Source organism: Colias croceus, chromosome 22 (genome assembly GCF_905220415.1).
Source record: "Colias croceus chromosome 22, ilColCroc2.1".
NCBI classification, from domain to species: Eukaryota; Metazoa; Arthropoda; class Insecta; order Lepidoptera; family Pieridae; genus Colias; species Colias croceus.
In genome coordinates this window covers 3,729,488-3,750,790 of record NC_059558.1, presented here as the reverse complement: position 1 = coordinate 3,750,790, position 21,303 = coordinate 3,729,488, and the positions used below count along the sequence as shown (strand labels likewise).

The 21,303-nt window shown below is 34.8% G+C and overlaps 1 protein-coding gene and 1 long non-coding RNA gene across 2 annotated transcripts in view; one reads left to right on the top strand and one right to left on the bottom strand.

Moving 5' to 3' along the window:
* Window positions 1–1,170, bottom strand: part of LOC123701654 — an 18,492-nt gene extending 17,322 nt beyond the window's left edge. The window contains exons 1-2 of the long non-coding RNA XR_006752763.1: window positions 1,024–1,170; window positions 696–910 (exon numbers count right to left, since the gene is read on the bottom strand). This is a non-coding gene — a long non-coding RNA (uncharacterized LOC123701654). The remainder of the gene's footprint in view (window positions 1–695; window positions 911–1,023) is intronic.
* LOC123701651 (facilitated trehalose transporter Tret1-like) lies at window positions 1,164–21,303 on the top strand. Its single transcript, XM_045649138.1, has 8 exons — window positions 1,164–1,361; window positions 12,248–12,477; window positions 15,811–15,980; window positions 17,490–17,643; window positions 18,198–18,330; window positions 19,125–19,354; window positions 19,941–20,135; window positions 20,468–21,303. Exons 1-8 carry the CDS (start codon window positions 1,289–1,291, stop codon window positions 20,720–20,722), a joined length of 1,440 nt encoding a protein of 479 aa, XP_045505094.1. The 5' UTR covers window positions 1,164–1,288; the 3' UTR covers window positions 20,723–21,303.

The following is a 21,303-nucleotide window of genomic DNA, read 5'->3' as shown; positions in this document are numbered from 1 at the left end:
CACGATCAATCATTTACATACGCAAAGGTACATACGCATACCTAGGTAGATACTATTATAATAATCTGTGCCTACGCTACGGTAACTATATAAGTACCTATTACAAAACAACAATTAAAATTTTATTCTGTATTTTATTTTTATATCTGAATCATACCCTTATCAATACATAGGTACCTAACTACCTAATTATTTAAAAAAAATACTCAAAGTATGAGAGTAGGTAGCACTACCATGGACCAATATATGTATAGTCAAGTATATTGGTCCATGTCTCCATGGTACTACTAAAATTATAATTTAACCTGAACTTTATATCTACGTACCTATTTCTAAAAAAAGATGTTCCATTCGATCTTATTCTAATGCAATGTTTATAAACAACACAAACAGGTAACCAATGATAATGAGTGCACTTGACCCGTTACAAGCCATACGCTCGAAAAGAGTGCTCCTTTTTAATTTTATAAATAGGTATTTTATTAATATACGTGAAACAACCATTAATATTTAAATAACCATAAATAATAATGTTTGACATTAAATTACAGCATGAGTCATGACTGACCTGTTTGGAAATACTTTAGGTTTAGGTATATCTATATTATGAATGACCTAGTTTAATATTTTATGTAGTTAAACGTATTTTAGAATATTACTAATGAAATAATAATTAATAATACAAAACATATTACCCACGGGCCAAAATGGAGACGCCACATAGTGAAAAAAAATCTGCTTCTTCTTTTTGTCTATGACTCTTCCCGCCAATCATCATGATTTCTTATCTAGTCACTGCACCATAAAACTGTTTCTGACATCAATCATCCTTCTGATATTGCTCTCAACATTACATATTGTGTCCAGAGAACAAAAAAACACGCCACTTTTCATTAACTAAGTATGTACCCTGAAAAATAAAAAAATTAATTTATGCAAAATTTACCTTCAAAGAACAAAAATAAATCACGTGCCCTGATGAAAATAGCGTACGCAATTTAAAACAATTTTTTACACAATTACCTCACTTTTGATAGTGATTAGCAAATTATCATAATGCACATCGATGGTAGGTGCAAATTTTTTCACTCAACACACTCTTGTTCCGTTGTTTACACTGTCGTTTGAACGTTCGTGCACTATCAACAAGAGAACAGATTATATTTGCGTTCTTCGTACATCTGCCGGCGCCAACCAGCAGTTCATTTATAGACGTAGAAGTGTCCGCATGAATACCGCGAAACAGTGTCACAGTTTCACAATTTAAAAAAAATTAAAAAAGAAAAAAATGAACATTCTAATTTCAAAATTGATGTGGCAGAATGGAACACGAATCAATCAATACGTTTTCGCCATTATCAGTAAGTTTTTGATATTTTAATTTTACCGCGAAAAGTGCAAAAATGTGTAAATAAAAATATTTAGATGTTAATTTATTGAATTTCGAAAAAATGTTTTAGTTTATTGCAACGATCGAATTTCATTCAAAATGTCAGCTTGCACAATATAAGGATTGCCTCACTATCTATGAGGGTAGAAATATGAAAACAAAGCAGTTATGGTTATTAACTTATTAGTTTATAAATAAAACGTGCATAGAAATAATTTCGTAATTGAATATTTATGAATGATTTATATTTGTAAGATTATCAGCTATTTCTATGAACCCTTACAATGCCGGTAATAAATAATTTTCGATAACCAAATATCAATAATTACGCAAATTTAACCTTGGATACATATTAAAAATTGAAACAAACTACGTTTTAACAATAATTAACATTAACTAGTCATAAAATTAGAATAAATCCGTATGACGTCTTATTCTTCTGTTTTTACGGTAAAAATTCGTATTTCCCTATATACCTCTAACTTCGAGTTAGCGTATAATAGGTATAATAATTATATGTATACATTTTTAATTAATTTTATGTGCATTCAGAATTATTAGAGCGTTGTTTATAAGTTACTTTAAAAGTTAAAAAAACCTGTTGAGTATCATCTGCTTAGGAACATAAACATAAGTAAATGTAGGTACATAGTACCTACTTACATTGTAAAATGAATAGAATACATATAACCTATGTTACTCGGTTACAGATATAGGTAGCTTTCTAACGGTAAAATTATTATTTTAATCAGTTCAGTAGTTTTTAACATAATTATTTCTTAAAAAAAAAGTAAAAATGTTATCTTTCCACTACACTATAAAAGATATAACAACTTACCACAGATAATATAATACTAGTATACTTACTAAAGATGTCCTTGTCGTTGCAAATAGAGTTCCAAACCATTTTAAGGTTTATTTAAAAAATATTCATAAAGCTCTGTGCCTTTCATCAATTTTATACTTAATTTTCATGTGGTTTTCATTGCCAAACTTAAAAAATACAGAAAACGAAATATTCACATTGAAGTCTAGTTTTTGGAAGGATAATATAAAATTTACATTTCGATTTTCATCACTTGATGCTGTGAAAAAATCAAGGCATAAGCCAACGCAATCAAAAGATACAGCTCATATTTTATGCTGAAAATATTCGCAAATTTTGTCATTTGAAGGGAACCAAAACCTATATTGTATACCTAGTATCGTTAATATTTTTTAATTTGGTAAAAAACATAATTCATTCATTCATTCGTAACAAAGAAGAACCTATCAAAGAAAAAAAACAATAGAACTTTTTTTTTGCCAAGAGCTTTTTTTAACTTAACTAAATATTTTTTTTATATTTTTTATTATTTTTTAATTACCACAAAAGTTTTAAGTATAAAATTAGGCTTAAAAATACTTCGCGGTGAGCCTTCCCTAAATGGTGGACGTCCGCGTTGGTCGATTCGTAGTCTCGATAAGGAACTCCTAATTGAGGCTGCCATAGTTCAGGCATGGATCCCTGCACCGCGGATCGCCACAACAGTAGAGGACGATGCAGCGTGGATGGCTGATGCCATGGCGCAGGTGTGTGATGCGGCCATGAGTAGAGTTCGCTCGAATCCGCGCAGAAGACCGATGTATTGGTGGTCCGCCGAAATTGCCCAGCTGCGCGCGTCCTGCGTGGCTGCGAGGCGGGCGTACACCAGGCACCGGCGCCGGAGTGGAAGGGATGAAGTGGAGGAAGCGCAACTGTATGCCTCCTACAGGGAGTGCGTTACCTCTCTGCAGGAGGCAATCAGCAGCGCCAAGGATAGAGCATGGGAAGAGATGCTCGAGGGTCTGAACCGGGTGCCGTGGGGTCGGCCGTATAAACGGGTGAGGCAGAAGCTCCGCCCGTGGGCTCCGCCCCTGTCTCAGTCTCTCGAGCCCCGTCTGCTAGAACAGGTTGTGGTGTCTCTGTTCCCGGACCAGGGAAGATACTCTCCTCCGCCGATGGCGGCGACACCTGCGTCACAGGAGGAGCCTGCAGAAGAAATCCCTGCCGTTACCCATGAGGAGTTGGAGGCGGCAGTTACGCGGCTTAAAGGGAAAAACACTGCTCCTGGACCTGACGGGGTACCTGGTCGAGCGTGGGTGCTAGCGTTGGAAGCCCTCGGGCCCCGTGTGGAGCGGTTGTTTTCGGCTTGCCTTGAGCGGGGCCAATTTCCCCGTAGGTGGAAGACAGGGAATTTGGTCCTGTTAAGAAAGGAGGGGCGCCCGCGCGATTCGCCATCAGCGTACAGGCCTATTGTATTGCTTGACGAGGTGAGCAAGCTGTTTGAGCGCGTTTTCGCAGCTCGCCTCGTCAACCATTTGGAGGGAGTGGGACCAGACCTCAGCGGGAACCAGTTCGGCTTTCGCCGTGGTCGGTCCACACTCGACGCGATATCTCGCGTGAGAGCCACCGCAGAAGATGCGGCCGCTAGTGGAGAAGTCCTGCTGGCGGTGTCTTTGGACATCGCCAACGCGTTTAATACCCTACCGTGGGGCAGTATCCTGCAAGCTCTCCACTATCATCGCGTGCCGGGTTACATGGTGCGACTGCTGCGGTCATACCTATCAGATAGGACTGTTGCCTATCCAACCCGCGATGGATGGAGTGAGAGGGAAATGTCGTGCGGTGTCCCACAGGGGTCGGTCCTCGGGCCTCTTCTGTGGAACATCGGGTACGACTGGGTCCTGCGCGCCACTAACCTCCCAGATGTTGGCGTAACTTGTTACGCCGACGATACTCTGGTGACTGCGCGTGGGGCTACATACGAGGAGGCAGCTTTATTAGCTACCACGGGAGTTGAGCAGCTGGTGTGCCGCATCCGGCGGTTGGGACTACGGGTGGCGCTGGAGAAATCCGAAGCCATCTTCTTTCCCGGTCGCCGGAGGCTGCATAGCGCAGGCTCAGAGATCCGGGTGGATGGGGTTGCGATCAGGGTCACCACCACCATGAGATACCTAGGCATCGTGTTGGATAGCCGATGGAGGTTTACGGAGCACTTCCGTCGCCTCGCCCCCCGTCTTGTAGGGGCGGCCGGAGCACTGGGAAGTTTGCTGCCAAACCTGAGAGGTGCTGGGGGTGGGTGTCGCCGGCTATACACTGGCGTAATCCGCTCCATGGCCCTCTACGGGGCCCCCATCTGGGCAGACACCCTGAGCGCCCGTACCAGACCCCTCTTGCGGAGGCCGCAGCGGGTCATGGCGCTCAGGGTAGTTAGGGCATACCGCACGGTGTCTTTCGAGGCTGCCTGCGTAATGGCCGGAACGCCGCCATGGGATCTGGACGCCGAGATGCTAGCGGACGTGTATCGCCGCGTCTCGGCGTCTAGGTCACATGGGGTGAATCCTTCCTACGAGGAAGTAGAGGAGTGGAGGGCCGAGGCTGTCGAGCGGCGGTTCCGGGAGTGGGAACGCCGGCTCGAGGAGCCCAGCGCGGGTGAGAGGACGGTTGCAGCCATACGTCCAGTCCTCCAAGAGTGGTGCGACAGGCGGCACGGGGCCATAACCTTCCGCCTTACGCAGATACTGTCCGGGCACGGCTGCTTCGGGCGGTACCTGTGTAAAGTCGCGAGGAGGGAGCCCAGCATGGTCTGCCACTGGTGTGCCTGCCCGGAGGACACGGCAGATCACACTCTTGCCGTGTGCCCCGCGTGGGCCGAGCCCCGTGCTCGCTTAGTCGCGATAATCGGGCCGGATCTCTCTCTACCCTCCGTTGTTCGTGCAATGGTGGATGGCGACAGATCCTGGCGTGCGGTGATCGCATTCTCGGAGAGCGTGATCTCGCAGAAAGAGTAGGCAGAGCGGGTGCGCGAGAGGGATCCTCACGCGGACCCGATCCGGCGCAGACGTCTTATTGGGCGTCGTCGCCGTGTTGCGGCCGCTTTACACGGTCGCAACGTGCCTCCTTGACGAAGGGCACCGGGCGGTGGAACGGGGAATGTAATCCATCGTCCGGTGCGGTGAGGCGACTTGAGACGTGTTCCGCTCATGCCGCCAACGGGAGGGAAGAGCAGGCAAACTACCTTTCCTGTTCTTGGCTTGCGCCTGGCCTGGAGATGGGCTGCCGCCGAGGGGGTTGCGGAAGAATTCTAACAAATACCCGCGGCCCCCTCATTAAAGCGGCTCGACGGAACACAGTGGGGTTTTAGTCGGTAAGAATCCGACATAACCCACGGCTCCTTCCCCGGGGGCCGTGGGTATCTTTGGAAGATTTCCCCACTATTAAAAAGAAAAAAAGAAAAAAAAAAAAAAAAAAAAAAAGGCTTAAAAATACGCAATATTAGAGGTATATAAAATACGAAGGCATAGGCAAGTGCAAAACACACAACACCACAAAATACCAATTAATTCTCATGAAGTAATTATTATCTTAATCATCAAATCCAAAAAGGGATACAAATAGGCATCTAAGCAATGTATCTAGTTAAAAACTACTAACTAGCATACCTAGCAGATCACCTAGGTGGCTAGGAACACTAAACGGTCACGGCAAATAATTCGTTAATTCTAACTGGTAGTTAGACCACGTTCCCACTATAAAATCGTACATAATAGGTACGTGAGACACTTTCCTTATATACTCTATTAGTTTTACATTGTAACTGAATGTAGGTACTTGTTTACGGTAGTGTTTTAAATCTAGTTAAAAATGAGAATGACAATACGTTTTATTTCCTCAGCGGCAATAAGTATCATTGTAACGGAATATTATCTAAAACTTACCTATGTACTTATTGCGACCTCTCAAAAGTAGGTATGTAGTTGAAATAAAAAGAGGGTACCAAATAAAAAAAATTAAAAAAAGATTGGAAATGAGAACCTCCTCTTTTTTTTAAATAAACCATAACACACATTCACAGGTAACATTTTATATTCCATAATGTTATGTAATCCTCTTTTGACGGAAAAGTTTCAATCAAGGATTGAAAATATTAAACAAGAGTTATATACCTACGTAATTAGTTTTTATTGCACAAAACACAATGTTAATTAACTTTAAAAACTTATTATAATAAACCAAACGTCTTAATTTATTACGGTTTCTTCTTGTTTGTAAACAAAATTCTTTAACCATTTTTGAGCCAAGAATATGCAGAAAAATGTATTTTTTAATTAGTTGATAATATATCTTTTGGGTAAGAAGGAAATAGCTCCAGAAAACAGTACAAAAAACGGCTAGAACTGGGTTTTGCTCTATTTCGCGCCTTAACCCTGATCTTCAATCATTTCAACATTTGCAAAGGAAAAACATCTTGTATAAAGTAATGTTTGGAATGCGAGCCTAAAAACTAATTTTCCGTCGCATTGATAAGATTATTAATTGCGATTACGTATACAATACGAGTTTGGTTGCATAATATCAGAAATTATTTGATACATTGTTTTTAATTCGCTTTAGTCAAAACTCTAAAAGATATGGGCAATGTCCTTTTTCAAAGCCTAAATGGTCCTTGACATTAATATAACAGGATCAAGGAAAGTACCAAGTTTTTTATTTTGTATAACTTATACAAGCAAAGCCGTTGAAAGAAGTTAGTCTTCTATATTATAAAGTAAAAGAGTTTGTTTGAACTCGCTAATCTCAGGAACCATGGTTCCGATTTCAAAAATATTTTCACTGTTATATAACCTAGTCCATTAATCGATTAAGCCAATATGCTTTAATATCATCACGCCAATAGGACCGGAGTAATGGGGGTAAAAAAAAGATTTAACGCAAACAATATTTCGATATTATATCAATCGATGTTTCAAAAGTTAAGCTCAAACCATAATAAATATTATATAATTAATAATAAATATATAAATATTATATATTATTATATATATTTATTAATATATAAATTATATAGATAGATATATAAATACTTACATTATACATATAGGTACTTATAATATCTGGAAAAAAAAATTATTATAGAAATAAATAATAATTGTTATTGACACGGACTCATCCCATTATCAGTTGTTACAAATATTTATAATAGTACGTGTCTCATTCACGCATTTTTATCGAAAATATTGTGAACGGAGGTTATTTCAGAATAGTTGTTGATATGCCATTTAATCGTTTCCTAGCTTTTCCATAACAATGGATGAGTCATTTGAAAACCTGTTTATTAAATAATGTAAACATTGATTTGATTTAATTCATTGACAAATAACTTATTAAGTACTCTTTTATACTATGCAGATGCTTATTACTTAGGTAATAAATTTTGTTGCTTAAAAATAAAAAGTACCTATTTTAGTGTTCTATAAAGTAGTTATCATTTTTTTTGAGTTTTCTATGACCCTTACCACAGATTACTTAATTTTTCTCCCTTAGACATGAACGTGAACTCAGTAAGTAATAGAAACATGTAGTTATCTAGATATTTTTAAAACAGGAAAATTACCTGATAGATACAAATATCTTCAAATTCACAACGGTACTAAAAGTGAACATTAAAAAGGTATTGACAGTGTTCACAAATACAAAGAAAAACTACAATGTACAATAACCGTTTAATTTTTAATTGTTAGCAATACTCGTACAGAATATTGTTTAGAAAAATATTTTGTAAAATTTCCGTGCTACAATGTATAAACTATTTTCTCACTATATTATGATTAGACTAGCAGGAGGTATTAGACCCGGCTTCGTCCGTGGACCGTGGTACATATCCAACGTTCAATGAATTTTCCAAAGAAGTAGGTATTCGGTTTCTCGGAAAAATCGTTCTAGTAGTTCCTGAGATTAGCGCGTTCAAACAAACTCTGCTTTAAATTATTGTAAGTACAAATTATATGATCAATCTAACAATATTTTCATTACTTTTTTACACTAAGATAATTATAATTTACACCAACGTTACGTAGCGCATGTGCAAATACAAGTGACATGCGATAATTGAAATAAACTGGAGGTGTGAAATGACGTTTTGTGACGTGGAAAAATGCCTAATTTCCCTGTAAATTAGTTGGCCTTAAGTGTTTAGCTTTATTATTTAGGTATACTTTGGTTATTAGCCTAATTATTATAGAATTATGGATTTCTTCCGTACTTTTATCACATTACTAAAGAGTTTTAAATGAATGTGATATTTGAGAAACAATTAATAATAATACCTATATTACTTAGATTATTTGAACATAAAAATATCTCATCGGCAGTGTTGGCTTGTGCACAGTGTAGTGTAGGTAGAGATCCTTTTCAGAGATTTTGTACGACAGGTTTGCAAACTCCTGCAATCACTTCAAGTTTTTATGTTGTCTACAAAATGTAGACATATTCTTCAGTTTACGCCAAGGTTTACTCTATCCTATATTAATCTATCCAATTTAAATTCAGATTGATGAAGAAAAAACCACATTAGTGCGAATGAGTTTTTTTATGCAACTTCGAGCAGTTCGATCGTAGACTATAAGTAAAACATAAACAAATACGTAATAATATTAAATAGCAAATCTAAGTGTGTCATGATAAAAATATCACTAGAAATATCGATAAACAGTCCATAGAACGTAAAATTATTGACCGTTGTGATCTAAAAATTATTCAGAAAGTTGTCTATTAGGACCTAGAACAAGATTATTGATCATTTAAACGCATGGACATTCTTGACATACTTATAAAAATATTTTGCATTCACAAAAAATAAACAACGTACTTAACTAGTTAGAACTTACAAAAAAAATATAAAAAATATTTTTTTTTATAAATCATAATGTAAACAGAGCCATTGCCACATGTTTCCTATGTCTGTATTTTTATCTAAAAATATTATATTTTTGATGAATGGAATTGGAAACAATTTGAAGTTCGAGAAAATAAGTTAACATTGTATTGTTATATTTAAACAATTACAGAGTTCTATCAAGAAGAGTTCTATCAATAAAGAGACTATCTATAACAATTTAAAAACTTCACATTAAAGAACGAAAAAACTGCCGATGAGAAAGGAAACAATTTTTTTTAAGATTTTTTACACGCGTAACCATCTTTAATATCCACTTTCTCTGTTTTTGAGTGTCTACACTCTACTGGCCTAGTTAGTGAAGATGCTCTTAGACAGAAGAGTACGGGGTTAAATGTTTTTGCTATAATCCTAACTAAGTATAAGTATAATTATATAGCTATATACTTTGCTATTGGTAGTTGTAGGTACTGTACCTTTGGAGTATTGGTAATGTGAAAGCTGACTAACTTATTTTGTTGGTAAACAATATAGATAGTACCTATGATATTTGTAGAGACCTAAAAAATCTACATACATATTATAAGTAATTATTTTTTTTTACATAAGTAAAATTTTAACTCGTATTCTTTGTCATAAATGTGCTGTTAAAATTAAGGAATGTGTTTTATTTAAACCTAGAATAAATTAATTAACAAAAAAAAACTAATTATGTAGGTACCTAACTACAACTAGTAACTACTTTGACGACGCGGTTGGCGCAGTGGTAAAGTAACTGCCTACTGAGCCGACGGTCCCGGGTTCGATCCCCGGTCAGGGCAAATATTTGTGTGATGAACTCAATTATTTGTTCTTGGGTCTGGGTGTTATTATCTATATATGTATTTATTAAATATTATATTTAACGTCGCCTGTACCCACAACACAAGCCTTAATTGAGCTTACTGTGGGACTAGGTCGATTTTGTGTATTATTGTCCTATAATATTTATTTATTATTTATTTATTATTATTAGTTACGTAGGTATATTATGTTTTTGGAAATATCAATTAGCGCCGATTTTTAACCGACTTCAAAAAAAGGAGGAGGTTATCAATTCGGCCGGTATATTTTTTTTTTTTTTTTTTTTTTTTTTTTGTATGTACACCGATTACTCCGAGGTTTCTGAACCGATTTACGTGATTCTTTTTTTGTTCGATGCAGGATGGTGTCGAATTGGTCCCATAAAAATTTTATTCGGCTAGGCCCAGTAGTTTTTATTTTATGAGCATTTTTGTCTGTACTCGATGACTTAATTGGAATGTAGCAAGTAACTTTGATTCACTTCCCGGTAACCGATTGAGCTGAAATTTTGTATATGTGTGTAAATTGGATAGCGATGAAACATTATCATGACATAGAGCTGATTTGATGATGGAATCGGAAGGTGGCCATAGGAACTCAGTAATATATTGACTCAACTTTATCGAGTTTGGGCTCGTTTGATTCGTGTTGAAAATTACACTAAAAAGTATTAAATAAAATTAACTGCGTTAAAAACAACCGACTTCAAAAACGGAAAAGTAAAAAATAAAAAAGATTTGATATTATTAATTGCTACATATTATTTAGATGTGCTATTTATTAAATAGGTTTGAAGTCGGTGCCAAACACTAAGCACTTAGTATTAAGCCCGTGCACCGACATCAAACCTATTTAATAAATAGCACATCTAAATAATATGTAGCAATTAATAATATCAAATCTTTTTTATTTTTTACTTTTCCGTTTTTGAAGTCGGTTGTTTTTAACGCAGTTAATTTTATTCAATCCTGGGTTAAAATTTATCCGTCCAATAAAGTATCACACGAACATTTTAAAATGTCACCTGTAAACTGTCAAATACGGACAATTAGGTAGAACACATTTTTGAAATGGCAGTTAAATACGTTATTCGATGAATAAGTTTTAACTTTTAACCAACGATTGAAAAATCAGCCCTTAAAAGATAAAATCAGTAGGTAGTTACTACGTTTAACGTCACAAGAAACAATTATTCTCTATTGTACTCATTACAAGAATTAGCTAAAATTATTCATCAATTCGGAATAATTCCATGGAAATTGTTACAATTCGTGCCTTTTCTCATTATGAAGTTGTTACCAATAAGTGACAGTAATGATACGATTGAATAATAATGGGTCTTCCCAGCATTCAATTATAGTCACAATTATTTACAATAGCTAGAGATAAAACTGTTGAAACAAATCTAACAAAGGTTTATTTATTTATTCGAGCAACTGCTTTTTTTTCATACAAGTAATAACCTATTCAAAATGGCAATTCATATCGAAATGGGTTTTGTGGTTTGAAAGCTCGATAATTTTCGGAAACAACGCAATACATTTACGTAATATAAAATGATGTAGGCATAGAATATACTTACGCTACCTATAAGTAGCCTTCTAAAGGAAAGAAAATTTCCTTTTTCTTAAATTCCTTATCTCCTCCTGTATTCTTACGATCAAGGATACAAATATTTTTATCCTGCCGTTATATTATTTCCTCCCACATGAGTAGGCATAAACTACCTAAAACAAAAAAAACTAACATGTATCAGGGCAATGACTGCACCCGAGTTCAAAATACCAAATATCGTTTTAAAAATCTGGATTCAAAGAACATAACTGTAAACTTGGGAATTAGCAAGATCCGAGCCAAAAATAGACGATATTACCAGTTCTTGGTTGGAATGCTTTTATGAGGAATGCACGGGTTTTTGCTTTGATTAGATTTCATTGCATTACTTTGAATAATTAACGTTTGAAGCTTTAAACTGAACTTGGGGAAAAGTTTCTACGTTGAAAATACATGGAATATTTATCTCACTTTATTATTATATGTAATATTTAATGATATTAATCCGTTATGGATCTAATAAAAAATAATTTATTACAATTTTGCGCTGTAATAGGCTAAACATTTTGAATCAGGATCTGTCAATCATGATCACTATGCCTTAAGATGACCGCTACCTCATTTTTTATATATAATTAAAGACCTAACTATTCTCAGTGGTTCTAATCTAAGAGCAATTAGTTCTAATGCTATACTTAGTAAATATAATAATAAAATCATACTCTTATTTTGTTTATAAAACAATTTTCATTAACCCTTCCAGTTACAATACCGCTGCTCAGCTTTGGCATGGTGCAAGGCTGGTTATCCCCCATGATCTCGGTCCTCCAGTCCCCACAGGGACCGGCCCCTGTGCCGTTTACCACCACGGACATATCCTGGATGACATCTGTCACGTATATAACTGCTATAATCGTCGGGGCCCCTATGGGACATCTCACGGACCGGTACGGGAGGAAGGCTATGACGTTGATCACTACGCTGTCTTTGATTGTGAGTATTTTTATTTTTACTTGATTTTAAGAGAAATTCGACCAGTATGATTCTTAAAAGTTTAACTCCAGACTATTTAGTTACTAAACCACAGAATAAGTAGGAATGTATCTAAACTTACGTCTGCGAATATAATAGGTATTTGCTATAACTTCATTATTCGAAAAACTAACCATGTTTTTAAAACCTTATTTACTTTTAATCAAAAACAAGGTTGTTAGATATAGTTTACTTCGTTGATGTTTCTTATCAAAAACCTATTATCAAAAAATAATTTATCTGTACTTTTTAAGTACCTACATAGTAATAACAATTATGAACCTAATATGTTAGTAGTTTATTCGTAATTTAGCATTTCCGATTACAGTAGGTACCTTCTAATTATACTACTTTTTGCTTCTCGTATCGTATGTGTTGGCATACTTGCGGGAATTTTTGTACAATACCTACCTATACCTAATCTTTCTCAGTATCCCCTGAATACCAAGAAATCATAAAATTTTACTTTTAATGCACGAAAATAGTTATTTTACCTGCTATTTTGTGTATAAAAACTGTTGGTAAACTCATTTTCATTGAATAATTTAGTTAATTGAGTCCGTGGGTTTTCCACATAATAAAAGTCGAGGGTCTTATAATAAATAATAATTATAATTTGATATAAATTCGAAATAAGATATTTTAGCATCAATTTACTTACTATGTCCTATCTATTTTGATGGTAAACTGCAATCCACGCGCACGTTACGAACGTGGAATGCACAACTACATAATATCTATGTGGTCCTTCCAACGAATATAAATAAATATGTAAACAGGAATGTGACAAAGAACATTATAAACTGTGTTAATACCTTCAATTTCAATCAAAATATCTGTTGATATTTTGATTGAAATTGAAGGTTCGAGAATAGCTTAGGTGCAGAATTTTCTAAACGTTCAATTTATCTGCCCAATATCCACTTCACACTGCTCTAATTGATGAAGAAAAGCATTGCAAAAAAAAAACGGAATGTCACTGAACCATAAAGGTCGACGACTCTACTAATCTGCACTTGGCCAGCGTGGTGGATTATGGCCTTCATAACTATGTATGACATAATCTACCAATGTAAATAATCTGTACCTATAGGAGGCCTGTGTCCCTGCAGTGGGAATAAAAATAATTGACTTAATAATGATTATAGATTGAGCTAATAAAGATATTTCTGTACCTGTTCTTTGTATCTATAAACTAACTGAAGGTAGTAGCTATACCTCCGTTGTATTTTTCCATAGAACTATTATCATTAAAGTTTCTTAATATTTTTTAGAAGATTTTCCATCACATTTAACTGATATCAGAACGAGTAAACACAAGAAAACTTCTGTAAATTAACTAGTACAAGAATAAATTAAAATTAAATTGCTTTATTTTCTAGTTAAAGTCGCCCTTGAAATAACTTACAATTTAGTCAAATGATCGTAAACTATAAAATTGACAAGAGTCGGAAATATTTCGATTTTTATTTATTGTTCTCTATTCAATTCCATAAATATTAAGATTACTTCATACCTACTTCATATTACTAATTTATATACGGATATTATATCTATGATATAATAAATTGTATTATCCAAGGTTACGCCAAGGCTGCATTTGCTACTAATAACTAACTACATAATGATGGGTCAATTCAATTCACCTCAGGTGCAAAACAAAGTCAAAGAAATATACTATGTAGGTATAGTAAATACGTAGTGTCATATTATAGTCATAGAGCGGCATCCATGATGCGCCGTGTCCGGCAATCGTCCAGCAGCATCCTAGCTGTCTTCGTAGACAAATGGGAAAGCAATGTCTTGAGACATTGGATTAAAATCCATGTCTCAAGCACATTATGATTTAAAATAGTAGTGTTAATAATTATTTGTGTAATTTGATACTAACATAGTTTTTTAAGGTAAAAAGATACTAACAATTATATGGATGCAATTATCTGAAATAAATCAAATAAATAAATAAATATAGGTAATAGGCTAGACTTTTACAGAGTAAATATTATGCTTAAATAATTTTAAATAGGCTTTCGATTTTCTTAGATCATAATAGCAGTAAAAGTTATCCATCATATTACTTTCTTAGAACTTAAATATAGAACGAAAAATAACAAGGCTATAATATCGAGAAACTTATGACTACGACTTTCGATTAGATTTCACTTTTTTGGCAAAAAATATTAGTTATTAGACCTTTTAGCTATTATACAATTTCTAACAATCTATTGCTAACAACAGACCAATAACAGACAGTCAAAACATCACCTAATCAAAAAATGAATTATTTCTTTTGTAGATGTGTGTGTTAATGCTATAAAAATAAAAATAATAAAATAACCGTATTAATTAAATTATTGACGTTTTATATACAAACTTATTTATACAGTGAATATGAATGTATTTGATGAACAAAGAACTTTTTTTGCCTCAAAATCCTTATGCGCATCTTAATTAAATATAAAAATATTGGTATCATTTTTAAGATGCTCTACAAAAAACGTAGCATATCTTTGATACAAATAACGAGAAAAAGTAGGTATTCCTGCTTGCTACTTTTTGACACAAAATTACGGAACAAACCATTAAGCGTAATTACTAGTATTCAACACTTCCACGCAAAGTAAAAAGTAAAAACGTTTATAAATGTAGGACAATAGTTGTATTGTTATTTTTTGTCAAGATATAAAAAAAGCTTCGGAATTCGATCGCGGAACTATCGTCTTCCTTCCTAAGCGAGTGTTATAAAGAAGCCCATAGCTATTTCTACTTCTTTCTTTATGTACTTTTTCATACTTCGAACTTTTTTACGTACAATCTTCTTAAGGACAATAAACAGCACAAAACCAGCCATATAGGAAACGTACACTGTTCTTCTTTTTTATGAATATGAATGTATTATTAATAGGTACTGTTTTAAGAGAAATAGTTTTTAATATAGGTTCAAAGTACCTTTACGTTAACGTTACGTTTATGTTCTTCGAACAGATATGAATAAGTAATATTACGTCGTTATACCATCTCCACATCAATATCTCCAAACAAACAGTTTTGTCAAAAAAAAAAGACGTGTGGCACTCGGGGACTGCCGCGGTAAAGCTATTGCATAGCATGCCTTCAAGGGCTTCAAGAGTTCAAGCCACACCTCCGAGCCCGTCGGAGTGGGGAGCGTGAGGTTTTTTCGTAACGGAATTTATCGATTCGGTCCCCGCGCTCAAGGCCCGCGATACAAGCTAAAAAATTAAAATGACCTAAACAGCATCACTGATAATAATATCATAATAACTCTCTTTCCAGATATACTGGCAAATAAAGCTGCTGTGCCTGCAACCCTGGGCCCTCATCCTTGCTCGGGCTATAGCTGGCATACCCTGCTCTGCTTGCTACATCGTCCTACCCATCTATTTGAAAGAAATAAGCGACATTGATTTGAGAGGAGCTTTGGGATCACTTCTTATTTTAAACAGGTGGGTGGTACAAATCGATTAACTTCATTTAATTAAAACGGTTGAAATAATACCTGGTATTAAGGAATTTTTAGGAATAATCTTTCAGGAAATCATTTAAAATTGGTATGTAATTACGTACGTTTTGAAAAAAATATTTCTCAGCTTAAAAGAAAATGAAGAGGTTCAGTTTTATGACCAATGACTTTCAGGTGGAGCTATCCTCGAGAAAGGGATAAGGGTGGACAAATCTTAAGCATAAACCTTGTATGTAACGTAGGTATAGTAGTTAAAGATTTTAGGATTTAATCATGAATTATATATCGTACAAAACAATAATAACTAATCTACGCAGTAGTAGGTGGTTTTATTAAGTAAAGAATAATACGTAGTTTTAAGAGCGCTTATTCAATTTAACGCAAGTCAAAATCTCCGCGATCTATTACGATAGATCGCGGCTTGCGCTATCCTTTTACTATGAACAGCATAGGTCCACAGGAGAGCGCCGAGCAACATGTCCTCTCTCTGGGAAGGCTCGCTGCCGACTGATTTTAATCGGGTCGCGCGCAGTGTTTTATAGTACTTTAAAAAAAATTGTAGAAAAATAATAGAGGTACCTTAGTTGATTTTTTAAATTTTATCTTATAAGTAATACGTTCTTTTATTGCAATATGTATAAATTATATTCAACTAAGTCAAATATCTTGGTGAAAATAATCATTTTGTCGACTATAATTTCTAAAAAAATTCACATTGTTCGGATTTTAATTTCGTAAGTTAGGAGTCCAAATAAAAAAAATCTTTTAACTAACTATTTTAATAAGGATTTTTGCAGTTAGTTAAAAAAAATGTGTGTTAGATCTGTCAGCAATTTCAGATATTTTTAGCTTCGAAATTGACACTAAAAGTGAAATCAAGTAATCATCGGCTCAGTTATCTTGATGGTATTCACAAATACTGTATTAATTGAAAAAAACTCTTAACTAACTATATAGACAATAAAATTCCCTAAAATTATTAGTAATTCATATGTTTGTAAGATAAGTGGTTGATGGACAATCTGGTTTGAAAAATCACATATTTGAGCCAAACAGCGCACGGACCGCGTACACGGCCTTAACAAGAATCTGGTTGCCTAAACTTTTTTAGATCATGACCTCAATCAAGGAAATATTATCATAATATCATTTATTATTTAGCATTATAACGGATAGAAATGATGCATTCTTTGTAGATATTAAAAGCACCGTTCGATTTTATAGATTTGTTAAATATGACCTCAATAATATTCATAGATGAAGATCAAGGACATGATTAAATTTGCATCGTAACAGACTATCCATTTATAAATTACTTCATTAAACAGAAAATTAAGGAAAACCAAAAATTTTTAAAACATCTCAGTACATTGTAGTAAAAAATAACTAATGTTCTAAGAACAGTTCACGCAATAAAGTATACAGGGGTTCCACAAGGATATGCATAACGCCCTATGGTCTATATAATTTATATCGTTGCTATAATTTTCAGGAACATCGGTTATTTAGCAAGCTATGTGTTCGCGGATCTCCTTCAGGTGTCCACGATGTTATGGATTGGATTATTAGTGCCAACTGTGGTGTTCTTTATCTTCCTAATCATGCCAGAGACTCCAGAATTCTTAGTGAAACAGGGTAAAGTCGATGTAAGTAATAGTTTAATGTTTTTTTGTTCATCGATATTAATTTTGCTTTGTATTATGTATGCAGTAAAAATTACTTTTAAAGGGGTTCATGAAATTCAAGTTATAGCCCAGCTCAAAAGAGAATACAATCATCTCATATAGAATAAAAAATATACCGTAATTAATACAGTTCAATATTTATATATAAGTCTTAGAACCGCTTTTATTATTGTATTCAATCAATTTATTTTTCCTTTTATTTAATTTACATACGTATAAATTATAGATTACTAGGTTTCCGCCCGCGGCTTCGCCCGCGCAGTCAAAGAAAAACCCGCATAGTACCCATTCCCGCCTTTCTCGGGTATCAATATATCTCTATACCAAATTTCATGCAATTTGGTTCAGTAGTTAAGGCGTGATTGAGTAAGAGAACTAAGAGACAAACAGAAAGAGTTACTTGCTCATTTATAATATTAGTACCTATGCATTAATTACAAAGTTTTTGGTACTTGTACATACATCGACTTAACCCACTAAAACAACTATTATAAAGAATTAATAAACATTTTCAGGAAGCTAAAAACGTCCTAGCCTGGCTGCGAGGAGTAAATATTCTAGACCAAGGCTTGGAACAAGACATAGACAACATCGTTAAAGTCGAGAAACAAACCAAGGCTGATCCTAAATCTGTGTGGAAAATTATATGTAAGTCTTTGTTTTTAATTTGATCTCTGGTTATTATACTGTATTTCCTTCTATACAAGTGATTATAATGTGATAGACTGTTAATATGTCGAGTGTATAGTGTATAATTTTCTTAAAGCTGTTATTATTTCGTCAATAACTGGAAACATATCGACATGTTAATTTATAGATCAAAGAACATTTTGCTTGATTTCCGTACTATGCAATATAAGGACAAATCGACAGAAATACTTTTGTATGTAAATTATTTCTTTCACTGGTTAGATGATTTTTATTATTATTCTTTTATAGGATTTTGTATGACTTTTGCGTTGTAACTTTAAAAAGTATTTTAGTAGGTATTGTTCTGTTTTCCATAAGTTAGTAAGTTAATATCTAGCAGTCTTGAATATATTATTTTATGGCTTTTATCACTTTTATATTACTATTAATCACTTCAAGGTGATAACGACACTTTCAAATAGTATTAAAGTTAATATTGTATTAGTTTACTTCTCTAATAACAGCACGATCAGTATCTATTTTGGAGTTTTATTATAGGAAGTAGTAACTGGAACAATAAAACCGATTAAAAAACATTAGAAATCACAATCTACATTATTCCTAACTGGATGTTAGCTAATTATTATTAGTTTTATGTAGAAACCCCTAACCATATTATGTTAACTGAAAAGTAAAGAAACAATTTACTTACATAAGGTGCTCTTGTTAACGTATACCGGATATATTTAATAATCTTCCATATTTATGCCTTCTTACTTCTACCTATACCTATATAAAATTTCCGTTTCCAGGGCAGGACAGACCAACCTTCAAAGCCTTCATTATAACCCTTGTAATCAAAATAACTCAACAATTCGACGGTTACCTTATAGTGCTTATATACGCTGGCTTCGTCACTGAAAGAGCAGCAGAGGCTATTAGCCTAAAACTAAGTCCTAATAAACAAGTGATGCTAATTGGATTGGTTCAATTAGTTGGGTCCATTGTAGCCACTTGTATTGTGGAAAGGACGGGGAGAAAGGTGAGTTTAAATATCTTATATGTTTCAATTTTAAAAGAATTGTAAAAATTCAAACACGAGGCGGGATTCGAAATCGCGTCTTCTGCCTTGCCGGGGCAACGCCTGACCTCAACCACCCATGATTCCACCAGAGCAATCGAACCCACACTCCGCGTCATCTATTGAGCTGATTAAACAACCATTACAACCAATAAGAAACAATTATAAAAACGTTAATAAGAAACATTAGGTATGTCGTCCTATAGCTGATATATCTTCTCAAATACTCGTATTTTTTCTGATCAATTAATAAAAGTAACAAAACCCTTCTAGGTACTGAAGGATTATGAAGTCCTCTGTCTAACGCAGGATTAAATAGCAGCCGTTACTATTGTCAATATCAGTCGCGGTGGGAGTGGGGATCCTAGTTTTATCTGGTTGGGTCTAAACGATATCGTCCTAGTGCCTCGTAAACTTTTTATCGTCCTTTACTTGATTGACCTTCTCATGTATTAGGTGTGTTACTGTGCTATAAATAATAAGTATAGTCCTTTACTTGACGTATCAAGTATCAACAATAGAAGTAAAAGTATCAAAACCCTTCCAGCTGTTACTAGTATCAACATCATTCGCGGTAGGAGTGGGGATGCTAGTCCTCTCTGGTTGGTTCTACGCGACGTCAGTCGGCACGTGGCTGCCGGGCTGGTTGCCCGTGGTGGCCATGTGCGTGTGTATATTCGCTGATGCTGCCGGTTTTCAGCCTATTTCGTACATTATTATTACTGATTTGTTCACTTTTCAGGTGAGTTTTTGTGAATTTTTAATTTTTTTTTATGACCTTTTGCGATTTTTATAATACAAATTATAAAATATTCTTGAGAGTTTAAATGTTTCCCCTGTTTAATTGCCCTTATCCATTCTAGGCTACATTCAAATTTTGTAGTCTTTAATCTATCTAGAAGGTATCTAGCTTGATATATTTGTGTTGTTTAGCAAAAATTGTTAATTCAATTTAACTTTTTTAATTTCTTTACATCATACAGAGATTTACAAGGGCATATCCCTTGTAAATCTCTGTATGCTTGCAAAAACCTTGCAAAAACGTGTTATTACCCCGTTTTTGATTTATTCCAGTTACGTGGCACAGTCTCATCATTCGCGAACATCTGCGCAAAGCTCAGCAACTTCGTGCAAATGAAATGGTTTACGAAACTATGCGAACTTATCAGCATTCACTGGACCTTTTTGTTTTTCGCAGTCGTATCTTTCTCAGCGTGCGTTTACACTGTCTTGCAGTTCCCAGAAACAAGGCATAAAACTGTAGCGGAAATATATGAAAAACTTGAAAATAAAACTCAAAAGAAAGACGTTGAAAATGACGTTGCATAAATTAGTGTTATTGGTAATTGGACTGTGATGTGGACTTTATTTTAGAATTGACCCTTTGTAAATATTGAATTGGGGTAAAATGTATTGTAAGATTTTGATTGTCAATAGAAATAATGTTTTAGTTTTAGTTTCGTCGTATCGAGCTGTGCTTGGTATAAAATGAGGTACTTAAAAAATATCCAGAAAAATAAACAAAATGTTCAACACTTCGTAGGAGACAATGGAATATGTAGTAGCATTTCTGTTTAAGACAATAGTATGAAAAAAAGCTGCTATTTTCACTTTAAAAATTTATTAAGAAAAGAGTCAGTTTATGAATAATATTTTATAGTTGAGCTTGTACAATTATAAAATGAAATATGCGAAATAATTTGTGTTTGTTATAGGGTATCTAGGGCGTTACTCTGCACTAAAAGCCGTACAAATTCCAGTGTGGGAAAGAGATAGAACTAGCGGTCATCTAGCGCTATCACTTTCACATTGGAATTAGTAGGTAAGGTGCATTGGGGTAATTCCGGCCACGGGGTACATACGTATAAGTTTAATTAATACGTAACTAGTGATAGATTAAGCTAATAACA